This window comes from Mesocricetus auratus, unplaced genomic scaffold, assembly GCF_017639785.1.
Source record: "Mesocricetus auratus isolate SY011 unplaced genomic scaffold, BCM_Maur_2.0 Super-Scaffold_100007, whole genome shotgun sequence".
In the NCBI taxonomy this organism is placed as follows: domain Eukaryota; kingdom Metazoa; phylum Chordata; class Mammalia; order Rodentia; family Cricetidae; genus Mesocricetus; species Mesocricetus auratus.
In genome coordinates, this window is record NW_024429191.1 from 82747502 (window position 1) to 82771323 (window position 23822).

Genomic DNA, 23822 nt, shown 5'->3' on the forward strand with positions numbered 1-23822 from the left:
TTTGTGATGATGGTTCAGTAGGTAACAGGGCTTGCTATGCAAGCATGAGGACCCACATTCAATTTCCTGTGTCTGTGGGTAGGTGGGTAGGTGTGACTGTGTGTGCACCTAGAACACTGTGTGGGCCAGAGACAAAAGGATCTCTGGGGCCTGTTGGTTGCCAGCCTAGCTGGTTCCATGAGAGACTCTGTCTCAAGGGAATAAAACAGAGAGCAATAATGCAGGTTACTGGCCTCCAAACATGTATGTGGTGGGCTCATGCACCTGTATATGTGACATTTGCATACATCATAACACACATACACACACAAACACGAGCACACACCCATGCATACACACATGAACTTACACTCACACAAAGATACTCAACCTTAAAGGAAGATTGGGTGGGTCTGGATCAAATCCTGGACCCAGTTTTATTTCTCCGTTCCAAAAATAGACTTGGGGTCATTTGTGTTCATCACAAAATATCACATTTAGGAGGGTTATAAATAGCAGCTTTATTTGGGCCGGGATTTGGAAGCTGCAGAGTCAAAGATCAAGGCGCCAACAACTTCAGTGTCTGGTGCCACGCACTCCTCCCACACATCTTCTCACTGTTACTTCACAGGTTGGAAGTTTGGGGGAGGGGCACTCAGTTAGCTCAGGTTGGCCTTGAACTCCTACTCCCACCTCCTGATTACTGCTGATGGGGTTACAGGTATACAGCCACCATGCCTGCTCTATGTGGTGCTGAGGATTGAGCCCAGGGTTTTGTGCATGCTAGGCAAGCTCCCTACCAACAGAGCTACATCCCAGCCCTGCCCTGCCCTAGGGAGTCTTTTATAAGGGTATGAATCCCATTAATTAGTGTTATGACCCTTATAACCTCAGCACTTCCCAGAGGCCCACACCCTAACACCATCAGCCCCAGGGTTAGGATTTCAAAATAGATATTTGGGGAGAGATGTAAATACTCAGATTGTAGGAGAAAGACGGTGGCGCAGATCACAGGCGGAGGAGACAGTGATAGGAAGTTTAGCTGTGGCAGCCACCAGACGGTACTGAGGGAAGCTCACGTGCATCTTGCAGGAGAGGACCCCGACACACAGACACACACACACACACACACACACACACACACACACACACACGGGCAGGGTGTAAATTTTAAAATGTAGTAAAAATTAAATAAAAAGAAAGCATATTCTTAAAAAGAAAAGAGAACTAGGTGAGTGGTGTGTTGAGCAACTTCTCCCCTGAACACACTGCCCTGCTTGAGTCAGCAGTAACAGAGACCCGAGTTTGGGGTTACTAAAACAGCTAAAAGCCAATAGGGAACATTCTAGACAGGAAGCAGTCAGAAGTTCTCCCGACAGACCTCTTCAGATCCCCAGTGGTTCCTAAGTTGGCATTTTCAGGGAAAGGCGCAGGTCCCTACATCCCGCCAGAAGCAGCAGCTGAAGGTGGAGTTTAAGGGACTCCTGAACAGAGCTTGCAAGAAAAGTTCCACCAAGTCAAAGAGGCCTAGGGTTCTCACGGGAGGTCTTCACCTGAGGTCTTCTAAACCCCCGTAGAGCCTCACTTCAAGACTGAATCCAAGGCTAAGGGGTACACCCTGAGACTCAAGGCATGACAAAGCCTGAAACCCAGCTTCCACAGGATACAAGTGCTCCACCGTGAATGTAACTGCCCACCAAAACAGAACTTGACAGTCTTCATAGGAAAACTTAAAAGCATTCCCTATAGCAATCATCCACAAAGTCCAACATACAGTGGAACACCCATATGTCTGATATGTAATAAAACTGGAAACAACTAAACAGGGACATAAATAAAGTGGGCATAGTAAGAAATTAATGAGGTGTCTTAGGGTTTCTATTGCTGTGAAGAGACACCATGACCACAGCAACTCTTATAAAGGAAAACGTTTAATTGTGGTGGCTGGCTTACAGTTCAAAGGTTTAGTCCATTACTCTCATGGTGGAAGCTGGAGAAGGAGCTGAGAGTTCTACATCTTGCCGGTAACAGGAAGTGGCCTGAGACACTAGATGTGGCTGGTGTTTAGCTTCTGCTCTGGTTCAGGTCCTGAGATGGGAAGGGACGTTGACACAAGGAGGAAATCTGACCACGGGGTGGATTGCTCTCAAGTGACCCCAAATAGCTCGAGCCCTCTTTATTTATACTTAAACTGAGTTTTTCTTACATAAACAGCTTTATTATTGACTCCTATTTTTGACCTTTTAAGAAATACCGATGTGTTATCTGGTCATTTTAAGGAATACATTGTAATCATTATGAAAGCCTCCATTGTTCCCCTTTATGCTTCCCCAAATACACTTTCCTGCCCCTACATAACCTTATTCTAGACACAGAGTTCAGCATTTTTTGCAGGCTTAACTAAATATCGAGCCTGACACATCCTGCTCTTGAAGCACTGTTAGCCAGCAGTTACAAAGTTAAAAAGTAATAGGCATGGGTAGAACGCTTTAAGGACAACAATATTCAAACCCAAACAGTTATTTCATGTCTGAAGATACAGTTCCCTCTTCTACAAGAGGGCCCCATGTCTCAGTCTGTAAAAGGCAGACTTTGGTAAGGCACTCTTTCCCCACCCCCCTATTCCATACCTTCCCCACCATTATAAGCTCCTGTGGATGGTAAAGATGGATCTATCCATCCTGCATTTTTTTAAAAGAGGGTCTGGAAAGGGTCTCCAGCCTCAGCCCTCACATACTTGATGTTTTTTTTTAAAGATTTTATTTATTATGTATACAACACTCTGCCTCCATGTATGCCTGCAGGCCAGAAGAAGGCACCATATCTCATTACAGATGGTTGTGAGCCACCATGTGGTTGCTGGGAATTGAACTCAGGACCTCTGGAAGAGCAGCCAGTGTTCTTAACCTCTGAGCCATCTCTCCAGCCCCCATCCCGCATTTTGTATTGCTTTTTTCTCTTGGAGCATACCAGATACTGCCATTGATTGTATATTCTTGGTGCCCAGGGAACTTACTCTCAACAGTTGGCCCTGTGTGTATTCCTAAGACTTCCCTTTATTCTGGGTATGCATGCCTTACTCTCCTTTTCAGAACTATGAGACATGGTTAATGCTCCAAGTGCTGTTTTCTTATATGTACCTAACTGTCTCTATTGAGTCAGAAAAGCTCCCAGGATTAGGAGTTGCAGTTAGCAATTCCAGATAAGAGATTTGAGAAGCATTAGTCCTCTGTTGATTCTAAGGGGAAAACATTCAAGAAAGGACAGAATTTCCAGGGAAAATTACAGCTGTTGCATGCGTGGCTGACAAAGTAAAACTGAAAATCACTGAAAGATTCAACATCAATACAATGAGAGAGAAAAGATCCTACAAGCTGCATGAGTTCAGCAAAGTCCTGCCCTGTTCAGTCTCCAGGTTCACTGGTCCTTGCCAAGTGAGAGACTGTCTTCCACAAGCTTTACCTCGGAGACCCATTGGACAGGTATTCATATGCTGGTTTGCACTGCTTCCGACAGGGTGTGGCTTGAGCATATATAAGACCTCAAAGCCCACTCCCACAGTGACACACTTCCTTTAACAATGCCACACCCACTCCAACAAAGCCACATCTCTTAAGAGTGCCACTCCACTTTGGGGGCCATTTTCTTTCAAACCACCACGATAGGGAAATAGGACAATCATAAAAATGCTATAATGAAGGTTCTTAAACACAGGGATTATTTATTTGTAGAACTCTCCTTTTGATATCTTGGGACAGCGGCTGTCACTAGATAACCCCTGAAGAAAACGAAGCCACAGATAAAGGGCACATGTGTACACAGCACTGGGTATTCTCTGGAGTTGGGTTTGATTGCAGAGTTGGGCAGAGGCCTGAATCCCTTCCACGTGGTGATGGGACTGAGCAGGAATGAGCTGTGTCACCTTTGAATACAGGGGCATAGCAGTGCCCTTCATGCTGCCTTGAACTGTGACAGAGCGAGTGATTTAACACATGAGACCAGTGCAGGCAACCGTCAGTGCCTTAGCAGTCCTCAAGGCCAAGGTTATGATGGCTTCCTGTCCTGTATTTCCTTCCAGAACCTGATGTCTTCCTCATCTACAGCCAGGGGATGCAGGGTTGTCTGGAGGCCCAGGGTGTGCAGGTCCGAGTCACCCCAGTCTGCAATGCCAGTCTCCCAGCTCAACGCTGGAAGTGGGTCTCCCGGAATCGACTCTTCAACCTGGGTGCCACGCAGTGCCTGGGAACAGGCTGGCCGGTCGCCAACACCACAGTTTCCCTGGGCATGTACGAATGCGACCGAGAGGTCCTGAGTCTTCGCTGGCATTGTCGTACGCTAGGGGACCAGTTGTCCCTGCTTCTGGGAGCCCGTGCTAGCAATGCATCCAAGCCTGGTACTCTTGAGCGTGGTGACCAGACCCACAGCGGCCAGTGGAACATCTATGGCAGTGAAGAGGATCTGTGTGCTCGACCCTATTATGGTGAGGGGCTACCTGCTGGCAAGACGTACCAAAGGGACAGGGTTATGGTAACAAGGCCTTTGACTGCGGTGGACCCTTGGCAGTCACTGTTTAATAGGCAGAAGTTTTAAATAATTAGGAAAATTAACTTCAAAGGGTTTAATTTTATTTTTTTTAGAGTTATATATTTATTACATGCACAGTGTTCTGCCTGCACCAGATTGAATTGTAGATAGTTGTGATCCACTATATGGTTGCTGGGAATTGAACTCAGGACCCCTGGAAGAGCAGTCAGTGCTCTTAACCTCTGAGCCATCTCTTCATCCCTGGTTATTTTTTTTTTAATTCAAACTTGATACTGGGGAGATGACTCAATCAGTAAAATGCTAGTAATATAAGTATGAAGTTCTGGGTTCAATCCCCAGAGTCTGCATAAAAAAGGCATATGTAGGGTGATATGCTTATAATCTCAGCACTGGAAGGTGACACAGGAGGATCCTGGGTCCAGGGTTAGTCAGCCTTGCTAACTACATGCCCCACACTAATAAGAGACCCTGTCATAGAACCCAAGGTGGTGTGCACGCCTTTAATCCCAGCACGGGGAGACAGGCAGGAGGGTCTCTGTGAGTTCAAAGTCAGCCTGGTCTACAGAGTGAGTGCCAGGGCTACACACACACAAAAAAAAAACCTTGTCTCAAACCCTCACCCCCAAAAAAGAAAAAACCCGAAGTGGATAGCTCATAGATGTAAACATTGAAAAGAAGATTATGTAGAGAGTAGCTGGTTACTTAGGAACCTGGAGCGGCCTTTCTGAAGCTGCAGCTGTTTCTTCTTCCTCTGAAATGTGGATCGTCAGGTGATGGAGACCGTGCAAAGGCCTTGAGACTGGGAACAACCAGACAGAGGCACGGAGGTCGATGCTACCTCCACGTGCACACGAGTGCCTGTGGATACATGCTTGCATATGTGTAAACACCCATGCACGAGTGTGCACACACACAGAATTCAAAATTAGAGGTCAGCAGGGTGGCTCGGAGGCTAAAGGTTCCTGCTGCCTGAAACCTCATGGTGAAAGTAGAGGAGTAACTTCTCAGAGTTGTCCTATAAGACGCTCGCACAATAAAGTGAATGAAATGCAATACAAATCTAGAGAGTAGAAAGTAAGAATAAGGAAAACTTCAAAATTAGTTTGCACCATCCCAAAAAGTGACAGAGGACATCCAAGGCAAGGGTTCCCCTTGTGCCCAGGGAAAGTGATTATGACAGGAAGTGGCTTCGGAGACTAATCTGATTCTTCTGGAAAGGGGTTCACACCATAAAGAGGATTGTGCCGAGCCTGGTGGAGTGTGTTAAGCCCAGCTAAAGGCCTTAGAGAATGCAGACTATTAAGGCAGGGAAGCATTTAAGGTGGGCATCAAGGCTCAGGCTAACCCAGCACTGGGGCCGTGGGAACAGCAGGAAACTAAGGCCAGTCTTGACTACAAGGTACATTGGAAGCCAGCCCGGGCTGTGTCTCAAAGTGGGGAGGAGGGTGCTGCAAGCATTTTGAACTGAGAGGAGACAGGAGAAGGGGCCAAGAGAGCCGCTCCTAAGCTGCATTTCTATTGGGACAGGTGAGATGGCTCTGTGGGTGCACATACCTGTCCCCAAACTTGACAACTTGAGTTCAATCCCTGGGACTCACATAGTGAAAGGAGAGAACCAACTCCCATAAGCTGTCCTTTGACTTTTATATGTTGTGTATGTTCCCTGCCCCCTAAATAAAATGCAATCAAAAGAATTCAAGATTAATACTGCATACAAAGACTTCAAAAATGAATACCCTAAAGTTAAATGACAGCCTAGCGTCCATTCACTCTCCAGAGGGACCCGTGGCAACACCACCCAGGTTTTACAGGTGCTTAATGGGGACCTTGGTCACGAGACCTTGTGACCAGACCCATCTTTGGAATGCTTTCCCAGAAAGACAGCTGTGTTCCAAGATAGACCACTTAGGGGCAGCCTGGAGCCATCATCTAGGAGCAGCCTGGAGCTTCAGTTGGATGGCTCATTGGAAAGGCATTGGAGGGATTGGGAAGCCCTTTTCTCACCTAACGGGGGCGTGCAGGAGGCCTGTCCCATGTTCCTCAGCTGTCCCAATAACAAGAGTTGTTTCTCTCTTTAAAGCCATTGTCTGGGACCGTTGCCTCCCACCCCCAGACTCTTCAGGCCCTGCCAACTCCAGTATTCCCAGTCTCCTGGGTTATAGTGGATTTTCCCATGGGGTGGGGCAGGCAGCCTGTGGGGGTGTAGGCACCAAGACTTGGCTCTCTTCCCCTGTAGAGGTCTACACCATCCAGGGAAACTCCCACGGGAAGCCATGTACCATCCCCTTCAAATACGACAAGCAGTGGTTCCATGGCTGCACCAGCACTGGCCGGGAAGACGGGCATCTATGGTGTGCCACTACCCAGGACTATGGCAAAGACGAGCGCTGGGGATTCTGCCCCATCAAGAGTGAGAAGCAGACAGGGTGGGAGAGCCCCGGAGGGAGCAGGGACCTGGGGTTGGGGGCCAGACAGACTCAGAGGGCTGAAGAACTTTCGGGAACCAAAGTCCCTCTTATGTGATGTTAGCCTGTGTGGGAGTTGGGGAGGGACCTATGGTCCATCTGTGGTGGTGGCAGGTAACGACTGTGAGACGTTCTGGGACAAAGACCAGCTGACTGACAGCTGCTACCAGTTTAACTTCCAATCCACGCTGTCCTGGAGGGAGGCCTGGGCCAGCTGCGAGCAGCAGGGGGGCGGACCTCCTGAGCATCACGGAGATCCACGAGCAGACCTACATCAACGGTGAGGTGGAGGCAGCCCCCCTGCGGCTCAGCCCACCCGTGCTGGGGGTGGGGGACACCAGCAGTCTGAGATCAGCCCCTCCTCCCGCCTCCCCGCAGGACCCCGTACCCTTCCGATTTGGGAGGGGCGTGTGATGAGAGTGGTAGGGGCCAGGACAGGGATTTGTCAGTGACCGATCTTTCCAGGACTCCTCACGGGCTACAGCTCTACGCTGTGGATTGGCCTTAACGACTTGGACACCAGTGGAGGCTGGCAGTGGTCAGATAACTCACCCCTCAAGTACCTCAACTGGGAGAGTGGTGAGACCTGGGGACACCCCCCACTCCCCCGCCCCCGCCCCGAATGTGCCCCAGTGCCTTGGTGTGAAGTGGGAACTTCCGGTCCAGCACCCTTCTCGGCAGATGAGTCCTGGCCTAGTCTAGGACTTAGACCCAATTTCGGTGTCTATTCACAGCTTTTAGACACACACAGCTGCCTCTGTGTACCCAGGGCCTACTCAGGGAGGTGCGAGCTAAAGTATACATTGCTGATTAGGGGTTTTAGGGTGGTGAGAGCACAGGCGGGAGAGCAGCGTGACTCAAGGGGGAATGGACAAGCTCTGTGGGAGAGCGGGGCTTCTCTGGCTAATGCAGACATCACAGGGAGTGAAAAGGACAGAGACCCCGAAAAAGCGTGGGTGGGGGGTGACACAGTATGAGCGTCTCTCTCCTGGGGTGCTGGCACCCTGCCTGTCCCACAGATCAGCCGGACAACCCAGGTGAGGAGAACTGTGGAGTGATCCGCACCGAGTCCTCAGGTGGCTGGCAGAACCATGACTGCAGCATCGCCCTGCCCTATGTTTGCAAGAAGAAGCCAAACGCCACAGCAGAGCCCATCCAGCCAGGTGAGCAGGTCACAGAGGGCCAAGGCCATCAGGGCCACGGCCCACTTCAGTCTTTCCTGTTCTGTACAGACACAAGTGACTCTGATTCTCTCTCACAATTATTCAGCTGGTCTGGAAAAATTGGAATATGCCATTAATTCATTGGGTGAACATTTTGTTGGGAATTGTGCTAAAAGATGGCAATATTCACCAGATCCTGCGGAGGCCACAGTCTGCTGGAGGTCGCGGGCATCTTAATAGTTAGAATACAGTGAGCTATGGGCTTCAAAAATATGTAATAAATGCGAGAGGAGAGAGAATGAGCTTCCGAGAGTTGAGAGGGTTTTCATGAGTGTGATGTTGGACTTGAAATTTCCAGGTTGATAGTAAAAGGCAGAAGGAGGGCTGGGGGTCAGTAGCTCAGTTGAGGACCTGAGCTCAATTCAAAGCGCCCACATTAAAATGAAGAGCCAAGTGTGGTGGGGGCAGCTGTGATCCCAGTGCCGGAGAGGCAGACAGGAGGACCCTGTGGCTCACTGGCCTCCAGGCTAGCCCACTTGTTAAGCTCCAGACCAGCAAGCGACTTAAAAAAAAAAAAAAGGTGCATGATGCCTAGGGTTGTCTTCTGGCCTCCACATGCACACGTGTGCACCTGCACACACACACAAAGGCACAGAGAGGTGTAGGAGGGGAGCAGTTCCGGCCGTGGGAGCTGCCTGTGGGAGGGGTGGATGCCTGCAGCGCTGAGATGGAACCCTGTACTTTAGAGGGAACCAGACACTAACTAGCCCAGCAGCACCTGGAAGCCTGTTAGCAAAGCAGACTAGGAGGCCCCACCCCAGATGAGCTGAATCAGAACCTGCATTTAACGAAACACCCCCTCTGCCCCCCCATCCCAAAGCAGGGCGTTTGACTGAGTGCAGAAAGGCAGGTTGCAGCCAGTCTCTGGAGTCTGAGTGGGGCTGAGTAGCCCATGGGAAGCTTCTATGGGCTTTTAAGTCAGGGAGTGTCTTGCTCGAAGGTGCGATTCAAAGAGATAAATCCTGAGAGAGAAAGGAGCGCAGGAGGGATGGGCAGGGCCTGCTTTGGGGACTGTCCCCTCTGGCATGTGGCCTTGGACTTGCAGCTGGGTCTGTTTGATGTGGAGCCCTCACTTGCAAGCAAATTGAGAATGGATGCATTCCTTCTTCCAAAGGTAAAGCTGCAGCCCCAGCCTGCCCTGGCCCGGCCCTAGGAGTGTCTCTGTGGCTGGCATTTGCCAATGCAAAGCTGGAGGGGCTACGCTGTCCATCTTGCGTAGCTGTGGGTTGCTAAAGTAGGGCTTTTGACAAAGAAAATAGAGCATACCCATGGAAACCTCCACAGACGGAGAGGGAGGGGACCCTGAGAGGGGAGCTCTGGTCTAGCCACTAGGACCTGAACACCAGTCTGTGGCTTAGATTTGCCTCTCTTGTCTCTGTTCAGCCCCCAGATGTTTGCAGGAGGCCTAGTCTAAGCAAGAGGACAAACTCTGTGTTCTGGCCAGTCTCATTATGAGGGACAATGTCATTTCCAAAGCAGGGACTGCATTTCCTGAAGACCCTTTTTCTCCTCAGGCCCCTGGGACTTGAATAGCTACTAAAATCTGTTCTGGGCTGTAGTCTAGAGTCTTTTTTTTTTTAGATTTATTTATTATGTATATTGTGTTCTGCCTGATGCATGCCTGCATGCCGGTAGAAGGCACCAGATGTCATTACAGATGGTTGTGAGCCACCATGTGGTTGGTGGGAGTTGAACTCAGGACCTCTGGAAGAGCAGCCAGTGCTCCTAACCCCTGAGCCACCTCTCCAGCCCCTGCAGTCTAGAGTCTTAACCCATTGGTTAACAGAGGATGATGGACACAGAGCCGGCCTGTCTAGAGTCTTAACCCATTGGTTAACAGAGGATGATGGACACAGAGCCGGCCTGTCTAGAGTCTTAACCCATTGGTTAACAGAGGATGATGGACACAGAGCAGGCCTGCTGCTTTTCTCAGCCCATCCGCTCTGAGGAGTCTCTCGCAGGAAGCATGGTGGGAGCCCCCACAGCTGACCCAGATTGGAGCTGGCCTCAGTTCTAATCTGGAGCAATGCATAGGATGGGCTCACGTCTTCACTCTTGCCCAGACAGAACCCTGCCCGAGCCTGACTTTGTGGGTGGTTGGATGAATTTTAGTTTTCTTTTGCCAAGACCCAAGTGAGGACTTGTTTGCCTCTCAGCTGCTCTCAGACCCCATCCCCTGGTGGACAAACCCAAAAAGCACCTCTATGGGTGCAGGAGAGGGCCCTCAGGTGCGAGAGGGGGTATGAAGAGGGAAGCAGCTGCTGAGGGACCCTAGCGAAGGGACACGACCGATCTGCCAGACTTGATGCGCCCTGTAATGTTCCTGGCTGCTCATCCCACCTCTGCTCAGATAGGGCCCCCCCCATTCACTCGAGGCTTCTTCTCTCTTTTATTTTTAACCCAAGACTACCCAGGCCAACAGAAAGGGGGTGCTCCATGAATGCTATCTGATGGAGGTTCCATCTAATAAGCAAAGGGGCTTTGGGATAAGTTTGATTCTCTTAGCAGGAAACCCTATTTACACACGACACTGGCTTGGGATGCTAGTGTGTCCCGTCACCTCCCCATCTCAGCCAGAGAGGGCCGGTCCTGTGGCTGGTGGACTCTGCCCTAGGCCTCCAGCAGCCATGGAGGATTTTTGTTGAAGTATCTTAAGGCTATCGTCCTGGGGAAGGCAGCTGTGAAACAGCTTGGGGAGGGTGTGTGCGTGAGTGACACCCACAGGGTTCTGTCTAAGCACATCCGTGTGACTCTCTCCGTAGACAGGTGGACCAATGTCAAGGTGGAGTGTGACCCCAGCTGGCAGCCCTTCCAGGGCCACTGCTACCGCCTGCAGGCCGAGAAGCGCAGCTGGCAGGAGTCCAAGAGGGCGTGTCTGCGGGGTGGGGGTGACCTGCTTAGCATCCACAGCATGGCTGAGCTGGAGTTCATCACCAAACAGATCAAGCAAGGTGAGGGCTGGCCTGGCCTCTGTGCGGGGCGGAGCAGAGGGGAGCGGAGGGGAGGGCGGGGAAGGGCCTGTCCGTCCAATCCCTTTCTTCCCAGGAAGCGCAAAAAAAATGTTCTTTCCTTCATTGCTGGCCTGAGTCTGACCTCAGGGTCCCCTCTCTCCTGCTCCCCTCCCCTGCTGTCCCTCAGAGGTGGAGGAGCTGTGGATTGGCCTCAATGATTTGAAACTTCAGATGAACTTTGAGTGGTCTGATGGGAGTCTCGTGAGCTTTACCCACTGGCACCCCTTTGAGCCCAACAACTTCCGTGACAGCCTGGAGGACTGTGTCACCATCTGGGGGCCGGTGAGACTCTCCTTCCTCACAACAGCCCCGTAGCACCCTCCTCCACCCCCACGTCCCAGGTGCCCTGCCCCTCGCTGCAAAACAGGTGTCCTCCTACTAGCCACCTGTGTACACCGAGCCCCTTCCCTCCGCAGGAGTGGCTGGCAGGGTTTGAATCCTACCCTCACCTCCATAGCTAAGTTACCTGCAGGGTTGGTTGGAAGAGAATTCTCCAGAAGCCTTAGGCAAATTGGCAGGCCCATTCTTAGTCTCCTGCCAGCTGTTCCTCCCTACCAGCAGGTGGCACCAGAATCTACGCCATAGCGAGGCCCAGCAAACAAGGACATCCTCTGCCAGCCCTTGCCCTCCCCGACTTTCCTCAGCTCAGGGTTCTGATTTCTCAAGAAAGTATGGCATGGTGACTGCTTGCCATGCCTTGATTCAGATTCAGGGTGAACAGGAGAAGGAACTGAAGCAGGATTTTGACAAAGAGCCTGAGCCCCGAGCATAGATTATGTCATCAGGTGCAGCCGCAGAGCTAGGCAGCAGATCCATTTGCATTAGGGCATTCTATTTAAACATTTAAATTATTTGGTGAGGACACTCACCATGCCTGTGTGCCAGGCGTCTCCTGAGTGCTGGGATGCATAGATGCTGTGCTGTCGGGGTAGAGTTACAGGCAGACTCAGTCCTGACTGAGAGCATGGGATACTGAGGAGGGCTTAGGTGTTCCTCTTCACCCTCTGAGTTCAGGTCTGGGCACACCAGCCTTTATCTGCTCTTCAGTAGTCCCAAGGGTAAGACCCATGTGTTGCGGGATATCTCATCACACTGTGAACCTCAAGATTGTGTTAATTAAATAAGTCAACGTTGGGTCAAGAGGCGGGGCCAGCAACCAGTTGACAGGAAGTATCCAAAGAGGGTACGAGGGAGTCAGGAAAGCTGATAGACAAACTCATAGGAAGTAGTAGGGCGGGACTTTGGGTTTGGCAGGCCTTTCAGGTTTGGGACAGCGGAAGAAAAGCCCTCTCTTCTGTGAAGTTGGCTAAGGAGGAAGGTCAGCTGGTTGCTTCTCGGCCTCTCTGAGCTAGCAGGTTTTCACCCCTGCACCTGACTCCCAAGTCTTTATTGGTAAAATTGTAAGATTGAGGTTTAGTTTAAAAATAACACTCATGGCCTCAGTTTTCACAGTTCAGTTACCTAAGTTTACCCACAATCCAAAGTAATTAGAGGGAGAATTTCAGAAACAGTTCAGAAGCACTCTAACTTTTTTTAATGGGTGTTTTACCTACATGTGTGCCTGCATTCCAGACAGCACTGAATCCACCAGGAACTGGATTAATAAATGGTTATGAGCCGTCTTGCTGGTGCTGGGAGTTGAACCCGGGACCTCTGGAAGAGCAGCCAGTGCTCTTAACCTCTGGGCCACCTCTCCAGCCTCTCAACTACTTGTTCTTCCATCTACCTGTGAAGCCTATTGAACTAACTCTGCCCCCTCCATTGAACAGCCTGGGACAGGGAGAAGTTAGGCCAGTTGCTAGGAATCACACAGCAAGCTAGAGACAGGTTCCAGTCTAGGAACAGGACTGGCTGGGAGATTTGTGGGGAGGAAGAGATTTGGGGGTGAGGCTTCCCTATCGTGTGTCCTAGGAAGGACGCTGGAATGACAGTCCTTGTAATCAGTCCTTGCCATCCATCTGTAAGAAGGCAGGCCGGCTGAGCCAGGGTGCTGTTGAGGAGGACCACGGCTGCCGGAAGGTGAGTGTGTTTCTGGAACTTCGCAATGTGGGGTCAGCCCCAGGGGCTCCAAGGGGTTCTCAGGGTGGACAGAGAGAGACAGAGAAAACCCTGCAGCCTTCCCTGGCCACCTCCTGTCCTCTGGTTTCCCAGCTGCCCCTTCCTGAGGGAGTGGCATTGGGGGAGGAGTGGAGTGGGCCTCTGAGGGGAAGCAGAGGGCCCCGCCTTACCTCTGAGACTCCATAAGGAAGCTGCTTCCTACAACAGCCAGTGGTTATGCCTGTTCTAGTCACTGTAGGGGTGGGTTGTGCAGGGGCCGGCTCTGTGCACCCCAGCCTCTCTCTCTGACAACAGAGTGTCTTTGTCTGTCTATTCCGGAGGAGAGAGGCCACTTGGTGGGGATGGCCTTCTCCCTCCTGATCCTTTAGCTCACTGGGGTCCCGCAGAGTTTGGGGGAAACAAGGGGGGCTGTGAGTCGTGAAGAAGAGTGAGTGGGTGATGGGCCTCCGCCACCCGATTTTGCCATCACAGCTTGGCAGCCGTGTGAGTGGAGTGGCGTGTGGGGAGACTGCTCATAGAGTACCCTTTGTGGCTCGTGTGCCGAGGCTCCTTGCTGTTTTCCCTTGGATTAAACTCCTTCCACAAGCCCGGCCCCAACTGTGCCTTCCCTCAAAGGCATGGCGGTCACACTTGCTGCAGCAGGGGGAGAAGGCTGTCAGGGACCCAGCCGAGGAAACTTGGGGTCAGCGAGCTCAGGGCTTGGCTCTGTCCTGGTGTGGGTGCGGAGAAGGTGACTGGACGCCAGCCTGGAATGTTATGTGGGTGGATGCTGTGTCTAGTGGCAACGCTGGGACAGCCAGGGGTCTTGGCCCTGCTTGGCATCTGGATACCTCCCTGGCACAGATACACAGGAGTCTGCCCTGACCCCTGTCACTACTCTGGAACTGCCACTGCGGTGGTCACTTCTCTCTTTGGTGAAGGTCTGCCTCCACCTCCCTCCCACCCCAGACACGTCACACTCCACTCTGCAAACTCCTAAGGACCACGCAGCAGCCCGCACCCCGTCCTGTCATCTCTGCAAGGTTTTCAGCCCCGGTGTCCAAGCCAGCTGCTCTTTTCCATTAATGCTGATCGTTTATTTTACTCTTTTTATTTCTCATTGCTGTGTTTGTGTCTCTCATGTCGGTGCATGGCATGCACATTTCATAATGTACGTGTAGAGCCCAGGGGACAACTTTTGGGAGCAGTTTTCTCCTTACACTGTGAGATCTGTGGATTGAGCTCAGGTTATTTGTAGCAAAGGCCTTTACCCTCTGAGCCATCTTGCCAGCACCCGGTCATTTTTATGTATTTATTTTAATGAGCATGTATATGTGCACATGGGTAAACACTTATGTGCGCGTGCATGCACATGAGTATCTGTGTTCATGTCTGCTACAAGCGTCAACCTCAGGAGACTGGCCTCCTTGATTTGAGACTGGGGCTCCCCAGCAGGTTAGGTTGGCTCGCAGGCAGATACTCAAGAATCTGCCTACTCGCTCTGCCGAAACGCTGAGATTAAGAGCACGTGCCACCATATCTGCTTTTTTTTTTTACAAGAGTTTTGGGGATCTGAACTCAGGTCTACATGCTTGCGTAGTAAGCACTTCCCCAACTAAGCCTGCCCCCCACCCCTGATTGTTTTTGTTTTCCCTTCTTCAGTACTGAGGACCAAACCTAAGGCCCCACACAAGCTAGAAATGCGGTTTTTTGTTTGTTTGGTTGGTTGGTTTTTCGAGACAGGGTTTCTCTGTATTGTTTTGGAGGCTGTCCTGGAACTCACTCTGTAGACCAGGCTGGCCTCGAACTCACAGAGATCCGCCTGCCTCTGCCTCCCGAGTGCTGGGATTAAAGGTGTGCGCCACCAACGCCCGGCTAGAAATGTGTTCTTACCACTGAGCTATATGGCCAGCCCCTGTATTTCTTGATTTAAAAGCTGCTTATTTCTCAGAGCCACACCTGAGGCAGGTCTGTCAGCTCCCTGCAGCAGCACTTCCACCCTTGTTGGTCATGGTAAGGAGAGCTCAGAGTAACCAGATGCAGAGCACACTGCAGGCACTGATCTCTGGAGCCTAATTAGTCCCCTCTGTCCTGCATACATCTGGAAATACCCTGACGTCATTCCTGATCAAGCACTGGCAGGTAAGGGTGGAATCTTCCTCCCGTAGACACCCCTCTTCTGTGCTCTGTCCCGAGCCAGGGTTGGACGTGGCATAGCCCCTCCTGCTACTGGCTGGGAGAAGACCAAGTTGCCTACAGTGATGCCCGGCGGCTGTGTACTGATCATGGCTCTCAGCTGGTCACCATCACCAACAGGTATAGAGGATGGACAGGAGTCCTGGCCAGCCCTCTCCCAAAATCTTGCCTAATGGGATGATGTCCTGGTAGCCTTGCCCAGAGGGACCCAGAGTCCTCTGAGCCCCCGTGTGCTTTAGAGGCTATGACATCTTGTTCCAAGAAAGAGTTGTGTGGTTAAGTGACCTCAGGGTAGAGTAGGAGAGGGTGGGTGCAGGTTTGGGCTGGATGCCCAAGAAATAAAAGCATGGGCAGTAGGGGGAGCCCTGTTACACTGTGAGTCCTCAGGCATCCATTTCCCAGGGCACATTACTGGCCATGCACAGTACCTGAGCTTCCGGGGGGGGTGTCTGGCCTGCGGTCCAGGACTTGAGGGAAGCTCCCAGTAAGTGACCCGCCTAACTGGCTTGTTTCTGAAGATTTGAGCAGGCCTTCGTCAGCAGCCTCATCTATAACTGGGAGGGCGAGTACTTCTGGACGGCCCTGCAAGACCTCAACAGCACAGGCTCCTTCCGTTGGCTCAGTGGGGACGAAGTCATGTACACACATTGGAACCGAGACCAGCCTGGTGAGCCATTAACCCCGTCTGACTGGCTTGCAGCAGAGGCTGTGGTAGACCCATAGCTGTGTCAGGGCTTAGTGCAAGACCTCCCCGGTAAGCTGATCCTTTGTACTGCGTGACCCGTTATCGCTGGAGCCTACGGGTCTGCCCAGACCCTTGGCACTGCGGTTTGCTAGCTGAGCCTCCGCTGAGCCTTCATCTTCAAATGGGGATGATGGTGCATTCCTTATAGAGTTGGTGTGAGGTATAGATATTTAACTTACGGAAAGGGATTTAACCTATGTAGTATGCACAACAATAGTGAGCACAATACAGATACTTGATATCCGTGCAAATTTCACATTCATTGTCTTTTTTTAAGATAAAGGGTCTCACTATGTGACTCAGCCTGGCCCTGCAGCAATCCTCCTGCCTTAGCCCCTGAATCCTGGGATTATAGGTGCGTGCCAGTATAGACAGCTTCAGTATCCTTCTTAACCCTCCTGTAAGCTAATGGGGTACAAAACAAGACAGGCCCAGAAAGGCTAATTGTCCCCTGTACAGCTAGTAGCCATGGAACTATGGAACTAGGACTCCGCCTCATGTCTTCCCCCAGTTTGGGCGCCTGTAGAGACAAGCTCTTTCTCCCTCTCAGGGTACAGACGTGGGGGTTGTGTGGCTCTGGCCACAGGCAGTGCCATGGGACTATGGGAAGTGAAGAACTGTACGTCATTCCGGGCTCGCTACATCTGCCGACAGAGCCTGGGCACACCAGTGACACCAGAGTTGCCCGGGCCAGACCCCACACCCAGCCTCACTGGCTCCTGTCCCCAGGGCTGGGCCTCAGACCCCAAACTTCGACACTGCTATAAGGTGGGATACCCTAATTGGCATGGTAGGGGGCAGAGGGAGGACCAGAACACTGAGGCAGCTCAGCTGGGGGAACCTGGGGACCATCGTGACCCTGAGGTACCAGTCTAGACCGCAGACTAGGGTAATTGCTGATGAAGAATTTGTGAGTAGGTTCTGAGGCCTGATGTGTAGTAGGTACTCAGTACATGGAGAGAGTTGAAGGAGCCAGACTCCAGCATGTCCTTGAGAATCCCCTGGGAAGCCTGATAAAAAAGAGACTCTGCTAGTAAAGTGTGTGCAAGGCCCTGGTTCTATCCCTAGCGCCTCTTCTGGCTGCCATGCGGAGGTTTGGATTTGGAAGATTCCGGTACGGCCTGTGATTTTGCCAAGTGTGGGCGCCGCCAGTTTACTTTGTTGTTTGAGATTTTTGTATTTGCCTTTAAGACAGGGCCTTGTTCTGTAGCCCAGGTTAGCCTCTAGCTCTTGGAAATCCTGCTTCAGTCTCTGAAGTGCTGATACAGGCATAATCCACTATGCTCAGCTTCTCACGTATATAGCCTAGGCCGGCCTCAGACTCACTATGTAGTTGAGGATAACCTTGAATTTATGACCTTTGCCTCCATTTCCCAAGTACTAGGTTTGAACACATGTGCCATGATGCCTGGCTTCTGAGGCCTTTTATTACATACAGAAACTAAGGTCTAAACAGGAGTGGGGGTTGGGGGATCTGTCCTCACAGTCAGTGGTGACCCTGCTTTTGGACTAGAGCTTAACTCGTGGTCTGAGGATGAGGTACAGCTCTTGTCACCTGCCTCCCTGAGATAGGATTGTCTTTAGCTGTCGTGGCCTGGTAAAGCCACAGAACCAAGTCCTACTGCTGTCGTGAGAAGGTGGCAGATGCCATTTGGCCCATGGCCACAGCTTAGACAGGTGTTTGTTTCTACAGGTGTTCAGTTCAGAGCGTCTGCAGGAGAAGAAGAGTTGGGTCCAGGCCCTAGGGGTCTGCCGGGAGCTGGGGGCCCAGCTGCTGAGTCTGGCCAGCTATGAGGAGGAGCACTTTGTGGCCAACATGCTCAACAAGATCTTTGGGTACTGAGTGGGTGTGGTGGCCTGCACTTGGGTGGGGACAGACTTGGTTGCTAGAGTCTTGGTTCTGTCAGGATTGGGGTGAGAAGATGGGTAGATTGACGGCTTGGAAAGACCTGTAATGCTAGAACCATCTTGTTTCCTTTCAAATCACCATGGTCTCCTGGTGTCTTGGGTAAATGCACAGGGTAACCCACTCATAGGAGACCCTATTGCTAACCAGTGTCCCATAGCCTGTGTCTCTCAGACACAGTTCCCATTGCAGACCCCCACACACACTGGCAACTAAGAGCCCCACGCCTCTCAATAAATCATCCTGAGAGACAGAAGGAGAAAAGACTGCTCAGGCAAGGGATGAGGAGTGTGCCCAGATCCCATCTTTGTCCTGTAAGATCCGAGGAATGTAATTTATGGCACATGGCATTGTCATCATTTACTGTCGGTCTGAGAAAAAAAAAGTGGACCCGGGCTTCCCAAGATCTAAATTTCCGGGGTTATCTCCTCCCCGCAGTCAGGATTTTTCCACTTGACTGGTAATTACGGCAGCCCGTGTTGGCCACTTTTCGCAGTCTATCGCGTCTGAGCTGTCCGTGTCTCTTGGCACCCTGTTCATCATACAGTCTCAAGCTCAGCTTGTCCCGATGAGTTGGGTTGTTGTCACATGGATCCTTGACGAATCATGATTTGAATCCAGGCTTTTGGAGCTCCAGATCCTCTGGTTTCTCCTATGATGCCCCCCATTTGCTCATCAACTTTCTAACCTCTAGTTGGCCCAGGTACCCCAGAAGGAGGTCAAGGACCAGGGAGGCAGGCTACTGCTTTTTGACCTAAGCAAGGCACCTGGGAACTTCCCAAAAACAGAACGAAAAATCCACAGTGCTTTGGTGCATCCGTTCGCAGCATTGATTAGAGGTTTCTGGCACCAGAGGCTGCCCAGAAGAAAGCTGGCGGTGACCGGGTGCTATCTTTGGGCCCCAACAACTCCCACTCACCTCCCATCTCCTCTGTCCCCACCCAAGTGAGTCAGAGCCTGAGAACCATGAGCAGCACTGGTTTTGGATTGGCCTGAACCGCCGAGACCCTAGAGAGGGTCAGAACTGGCGCTGGAGCGATGGTCTAGGGGTGAGGAACCCTGAGGAGGCAGGCTGGGGAGGTGGGTAGGGCTTGGTTGAGGGTGGGTACCCACTGGGGCATGGCAGGGCCTGGCATGGGCAGGGATTTTGGCCAGTGTGGGTTGGTTAGAAGTAATTGGGTAAATGACCAGATGCTCACCCAACTTGGCAGGCCTCGGCTCAGGCTGAGCTTCTTGGTTAACTGTTACACATCCCTCTTTCTTCTTTATCTTGCTTTCCAGTTTTCCTACCACAATTTTGACCGGAGCCGCCATGATGACGACGACATCCGAGGCTGTGCAGTGCTGGACCTGGCCTCCCTGCAGTGGGTGGCCATGCAGTGCCAGACACAGCTTGACTGGATCTGCAAGATCCCTAGAGGTTGGATGTGGTCGTAAGTGGGGTGGGGTGGGGCAAGTGCTGGACAAGGGCTTGGAAGCCAGGGATTTTGGTGACCCGGCCCCCATCTCCCTTGACATTTTTGGCTCTGTTGTTCTGTAGGTGTGGATGTGCGGGAACCAGATGCTGGTCCACAAGGTGAGGCCCCCAGGCTACCTGATCCCTGCTTTGGCCCAAGCAGGTCAAGGGTTCCACCCTAAGGGGGACTAAGTTAGCTAGCACCGGACACTACCGCTCTGTTTTCTGTGAAGTGGAAGGAGGGCCAAGCCAAGGGTCTGTCCCAGGTTCGTCTGTGCGAGCCACTTGCTGCGTGCTCTGGCTTTGTCCAAGCCCAGAGCTTTCAAGGGCCTGTCTAGTGTCCTGGCGTGTGCTCCCACCCCTGTGCTGCTCCCGCAGGCCGGCTGGAGTGGCTGCGCTTCCAGGAGGCAGAGTACAAGTTCTTTGAACACCACTCGTCGTGGGCACAGGCACAGCGCATCTGCACGTGGTTCCAGGCAGAGCTGACCTCCATTCACAGTCAGGCGGAGCTGGACTTCCTGGGGCAAAACCTGCAGAAGGTGGGCGTGAGAGGCAGCCAGTGGCTGTGGGTTCGGAAAGGGCAAAGGCTGGAGACGGGGAAGCTGCTGACCCTTGCCTGCCCGCCTCCTTCCCCAGTTCTCCTCAGGCCAGGAGCAGCACTGGTGGATCGGCCTGCACACCTCGGAGAACGATGGACGCTTCAGGTGGGAGTGCTAGTGGGCAGCAGGTGTGAGAGGGGGCACGTGTGGGAGTGGCTAGCTGTGTCCCCAAGCTAGAGGTGTCGGGGCTGACCAGACAGAGACAGATAGACCTGCATTTGAATTCAACTCTGCTCCTCACTGGCTGCATGGCCTTGAACAAGTAAGTGACATGTTTCTGGCCTTTGTTTTCTTATCTGAAGGTGGCAATAGTGACACCTGCCTCCTGGGATTCCTGTGAGGATTAGAAATAGCAAATTAAGGGGCTAGGGTTGTAGCTCAGTGGCAGAATGCTTGCCTAGCATTCTTGAGACCCTGGGGTTGATTCCTGGACCACAAAACTAATCAAATACGCCAAAACATCAAATTTTTATTTCTATAAATAAATAAATAAATAGAATGGCATTGTTTAATTTAGGCACTTATTAATTTAGGTAGCCATGGTTACCTCTGTAGACCAGGCTGGCCTTGAACTCACAGAGATCCTCTTGCTTCTGCTTCCCAAAGCAGAATTAAAGGTATGTGCCACCATACCCAGCTTTATTTAATTTTAAAGGTTAATCATTACTGTAATGAAGTATTCCTTTAATCATTTTTAATTTTTTTTTTTTTTTGGTTTTTACGAGACAGGGCTTCTCTGTATTGTTTCGGAGGCTGTCGGTCCAGCCCGGCCTCAACTCACAGAGTCATTTTTAATTTTTAAACGATTTTTAAATTTATGAATGAGTATGTATTCTATATGTGTGTATATACATGCATGTGCTGGTACCTACAGAAACCAAAAGAGGACACCAGATCTCCTGAAGTTATAGGTAATTGTGAGCCATCCAAGTGTGTGTTGGGAACTGAACTATAGTCCTCTGGAAGAGCAGTACACAGTTTTACCAGCTGAACCATCTCTCCAGTGCCCTGATGATGATCATTTTAGGCCAGTTTCTAACTAGCTATAAATTTGTACAAAAAGCAAAGGCCATGATTCGCTCAAGAAAACTACTGCTCACATACCACTTAGCTTATTTTACAGCGTGTACCAGTTTGCCAAGTCTCAGATGACAAAATACTAAGCTATTGTATCTGCTGTTGTCCACCTAGTTATGGCTTACTGCTCTGGGGACTCGGGTATGTGGTGTTGACAGGTCACCGTGCCACTACCGCCTCTTTTCTCAAAGTCAGACCCACTAAAATAGAACATTCATGTCCTTAAGATACAAGACCTAGCAAAGAGCCGCTGGATATCACAGTGTTCCGTTTGATCGATAACAATTTAAATCCTTACTACAGCACCCAGGAAGCACCAGGTGCTGCATAAAGGGGGTACTTCCCCATTATACTTGGTGTCGCCTTATGAACAAAACTGGCCAGACATGGACAAAGCAGATGCTGGGCTGCAGACGACTCTACTCAGTACCTGCCATGTATGAATTAGGGAGCCTGAGGCAGAAAGACTAGGAGTCAGTGGAGATCTGGGCACTTCTTTGCAGGAGGGTTTCTAGGCATCCGAGAGAGCTGAGTGCATGCCGGGAAGGGCTTTACTTGGAGGCTGCAGGTCTGGGGTCTCGGGATGCACTCTGTCCTATGGCCTCCAGTGCTGGATACAGAGGAGGCTGAACCTGACTTCCGCGTTTCTGTAGGTGGGCAGATGGTTCTATTATAAACTTCATCTCCTGGGCACCGGGAAAACCTCGACCCATTGGCAAGGACAAGAAGTGTGTGTACATGACAGCCAGCCAAGGTGAGGATGCCGGGGACCAGAGAGGGCGTTGTCAACATGAAGAAGAGGCTAAGGTTGGGGGTATCCAGGTAGGCCTAGGGTGTCATTAGTCTCTTCTCTTTGTGAGCAAATCCAAGAAGGGCTGTATCCGAGGAGCAATGGGTGTGCCCATGCCTCCAACGGCAGAGGACTTGAGCTCAACCCATATTCTGAGAGCCTGAGACCAAGAGAGCTGCCTGCCCTACCCTGCCCTATGGTAATGGTTCTCTTCTCCCCTTCACAGAGGACTGGGGGGACCAGAGGTGCCATACAGCCTTGCCCTACATCTGTAAGCGCAGCAACAGCTCTATAGAGACTCAGTCCCCAGACTTGCTACCTTCAGCCCTAGGAGGCTGCCCCACTGGCTGGAACCAGTTCCTCAACAAGGTAGGAAGTTGGGAGGGGACACCAAGAGAGCCAGGGGAGAGGATGGGGACATGGGATGACTGAGCCTCAGGAGCCTTAGCTGTTTGGCAACAACAACATCATGTATGACCTCGTGTCTGTTCCCGCCAACCTCTCTGCACCAATGAAACCGAGGTTCCTTGAGAGCGAGGCTCCTCAGAAAGTGGCTCAGTGTATAATACCTGATCTACCAGCGATCGAGGTTATGCAAATACTTCTGCGAGTTTTCTAGATCAGTACTTGTCAAACCTTTTGATAATGAACTCTACTAATAAAACAAACTATTGAGCATTTATACCTAATCTGTATGTGTGTATATGATATTTGTGTATACGTGTAAGAAGATACAAATAAAATTTATAGTTACTTCTACACTAATGAGACTGTCATCACATGTAGTCAAATATGCACAAGAACAGAACTGTATAAACTGGCCATTTATACAATTTTAATAGGAACATATGATTATATATATTTCATTCTCTTGTTTTACAATATAAAAATCCATTTCTTTTTAATTTAAATTAATTTTTTCACTGGTACATAAAAACATAAAAATGGCTGGGCGTTGGTGGCGCTCGCCTTTAATTCCAGCACTCGGGAGGCAGAGGCAGGCGGATCTCTGTGAGTTTGAGGCCAGCCTGGTCTACAGAGCAAGTTCCAGGACAGCCTCCAAAACAATACAGAGAAACCCTGTCTCAAAAAACCAAACCAAGCACCCAAATAAAAAAACAAACAAAAAACATAAAAATGATAGGTGTTTAGGGGTGCCATGTAGTGTTTTGATAATTCATATGTTGTATAATGCTTAAATTAGGGTAAATATGTCTGTCTAAATATGTCTGTCTCCTTGAAGGCATATTCTTACTTTAGGGGAAGACCATCCAAAGTCCTTCCTTGGAGCTGTCTGAAACCCTGAATGCATTCTGTTCTGCAGTCACCTCATCTCACAGTCGCTTTACTGTGTGGTCACTTTATGACACTGTCGCCTTACTGAACGGACACCTCGCCACATGCTCACCTTACTGAACTGTAGTACCAAAACAAGTTGATCTTACATAACTTTACCTTTCCTCTCCCTCCTTTCTTCCTACTGTCCCTGATAACTACCACTCTATTCTCAACTCTTTTGTTTGTTTGCCTTTTGTTTTATCAGACAGGGTCTCCCTCTGTGTAGCACTGACTGTCCTGGAACTCACTCTGTAGACCAGGCTAACCTCTAACTCAGAGATTCACCTGCTTCTGCCTCCCAAGTGCTAGGATTAAAGGTAGGGCCACCACTGCCCTGCTAATCTTAATTTTTATGAGATTAAACACACACCAAAAATAGTGTTAGGAAATAGCTAAGGTGGTAGTGTTGGCTGTACGTGAATCCATGAAGACCTGAGTATGATCCTCAGAACCCA

The 23822-nt window shown here is 50.7% G+C and overlaps 1 protein-coding gene across 1 annotated transcript in view; it reads left to right on the forward strand.

Annotated features, from left to right (window-relative positions):
- Mrc2 (mannose receptor C type 2) overlaps positions 1-23822 on the forward strand; it is a 55700-nt gene that overhangs the window by 26298 nt on the left and 5580 nt on the right. The window contains 20 exon segments of the mRNA XM_013113384.3: positions 4058-4459; positions 6761-6934; positions 7104-7216; positions 7218-7269; positions 7455-7568; positions 8009-8152; positions 10975-11163; positions 11351-11505; positions 13135-13242; positions 15461-15576; positions 15975-16123; positions 16752-16969; positions 17895-18037; positions 19054-19156; positions 19389-19527; positions 19648-19683; positions 19942-20102; positions 20200-20267; positions 21893-21993; positions 22256-22398. Of these exon segments, the coding sequence (XP_012968838.1) occupies positions 4058-4459; positions 6761-6934; positions 7104-7216; positions 7218-7269; positions 7455-7568; positions 8009-8152; positions 10975-11163; positions 11351-11505; positions 13135-13242; positions 15461-15576; positions 15975-16123; positions 16752-16969; positions 17895-18037; positions 19054-19156; positions 19389-19527; positions 19648-19683; positions 19942-20102; positions 20200-20267; positions 21893-21993; positions 22256-22398 (2828 nt within the window).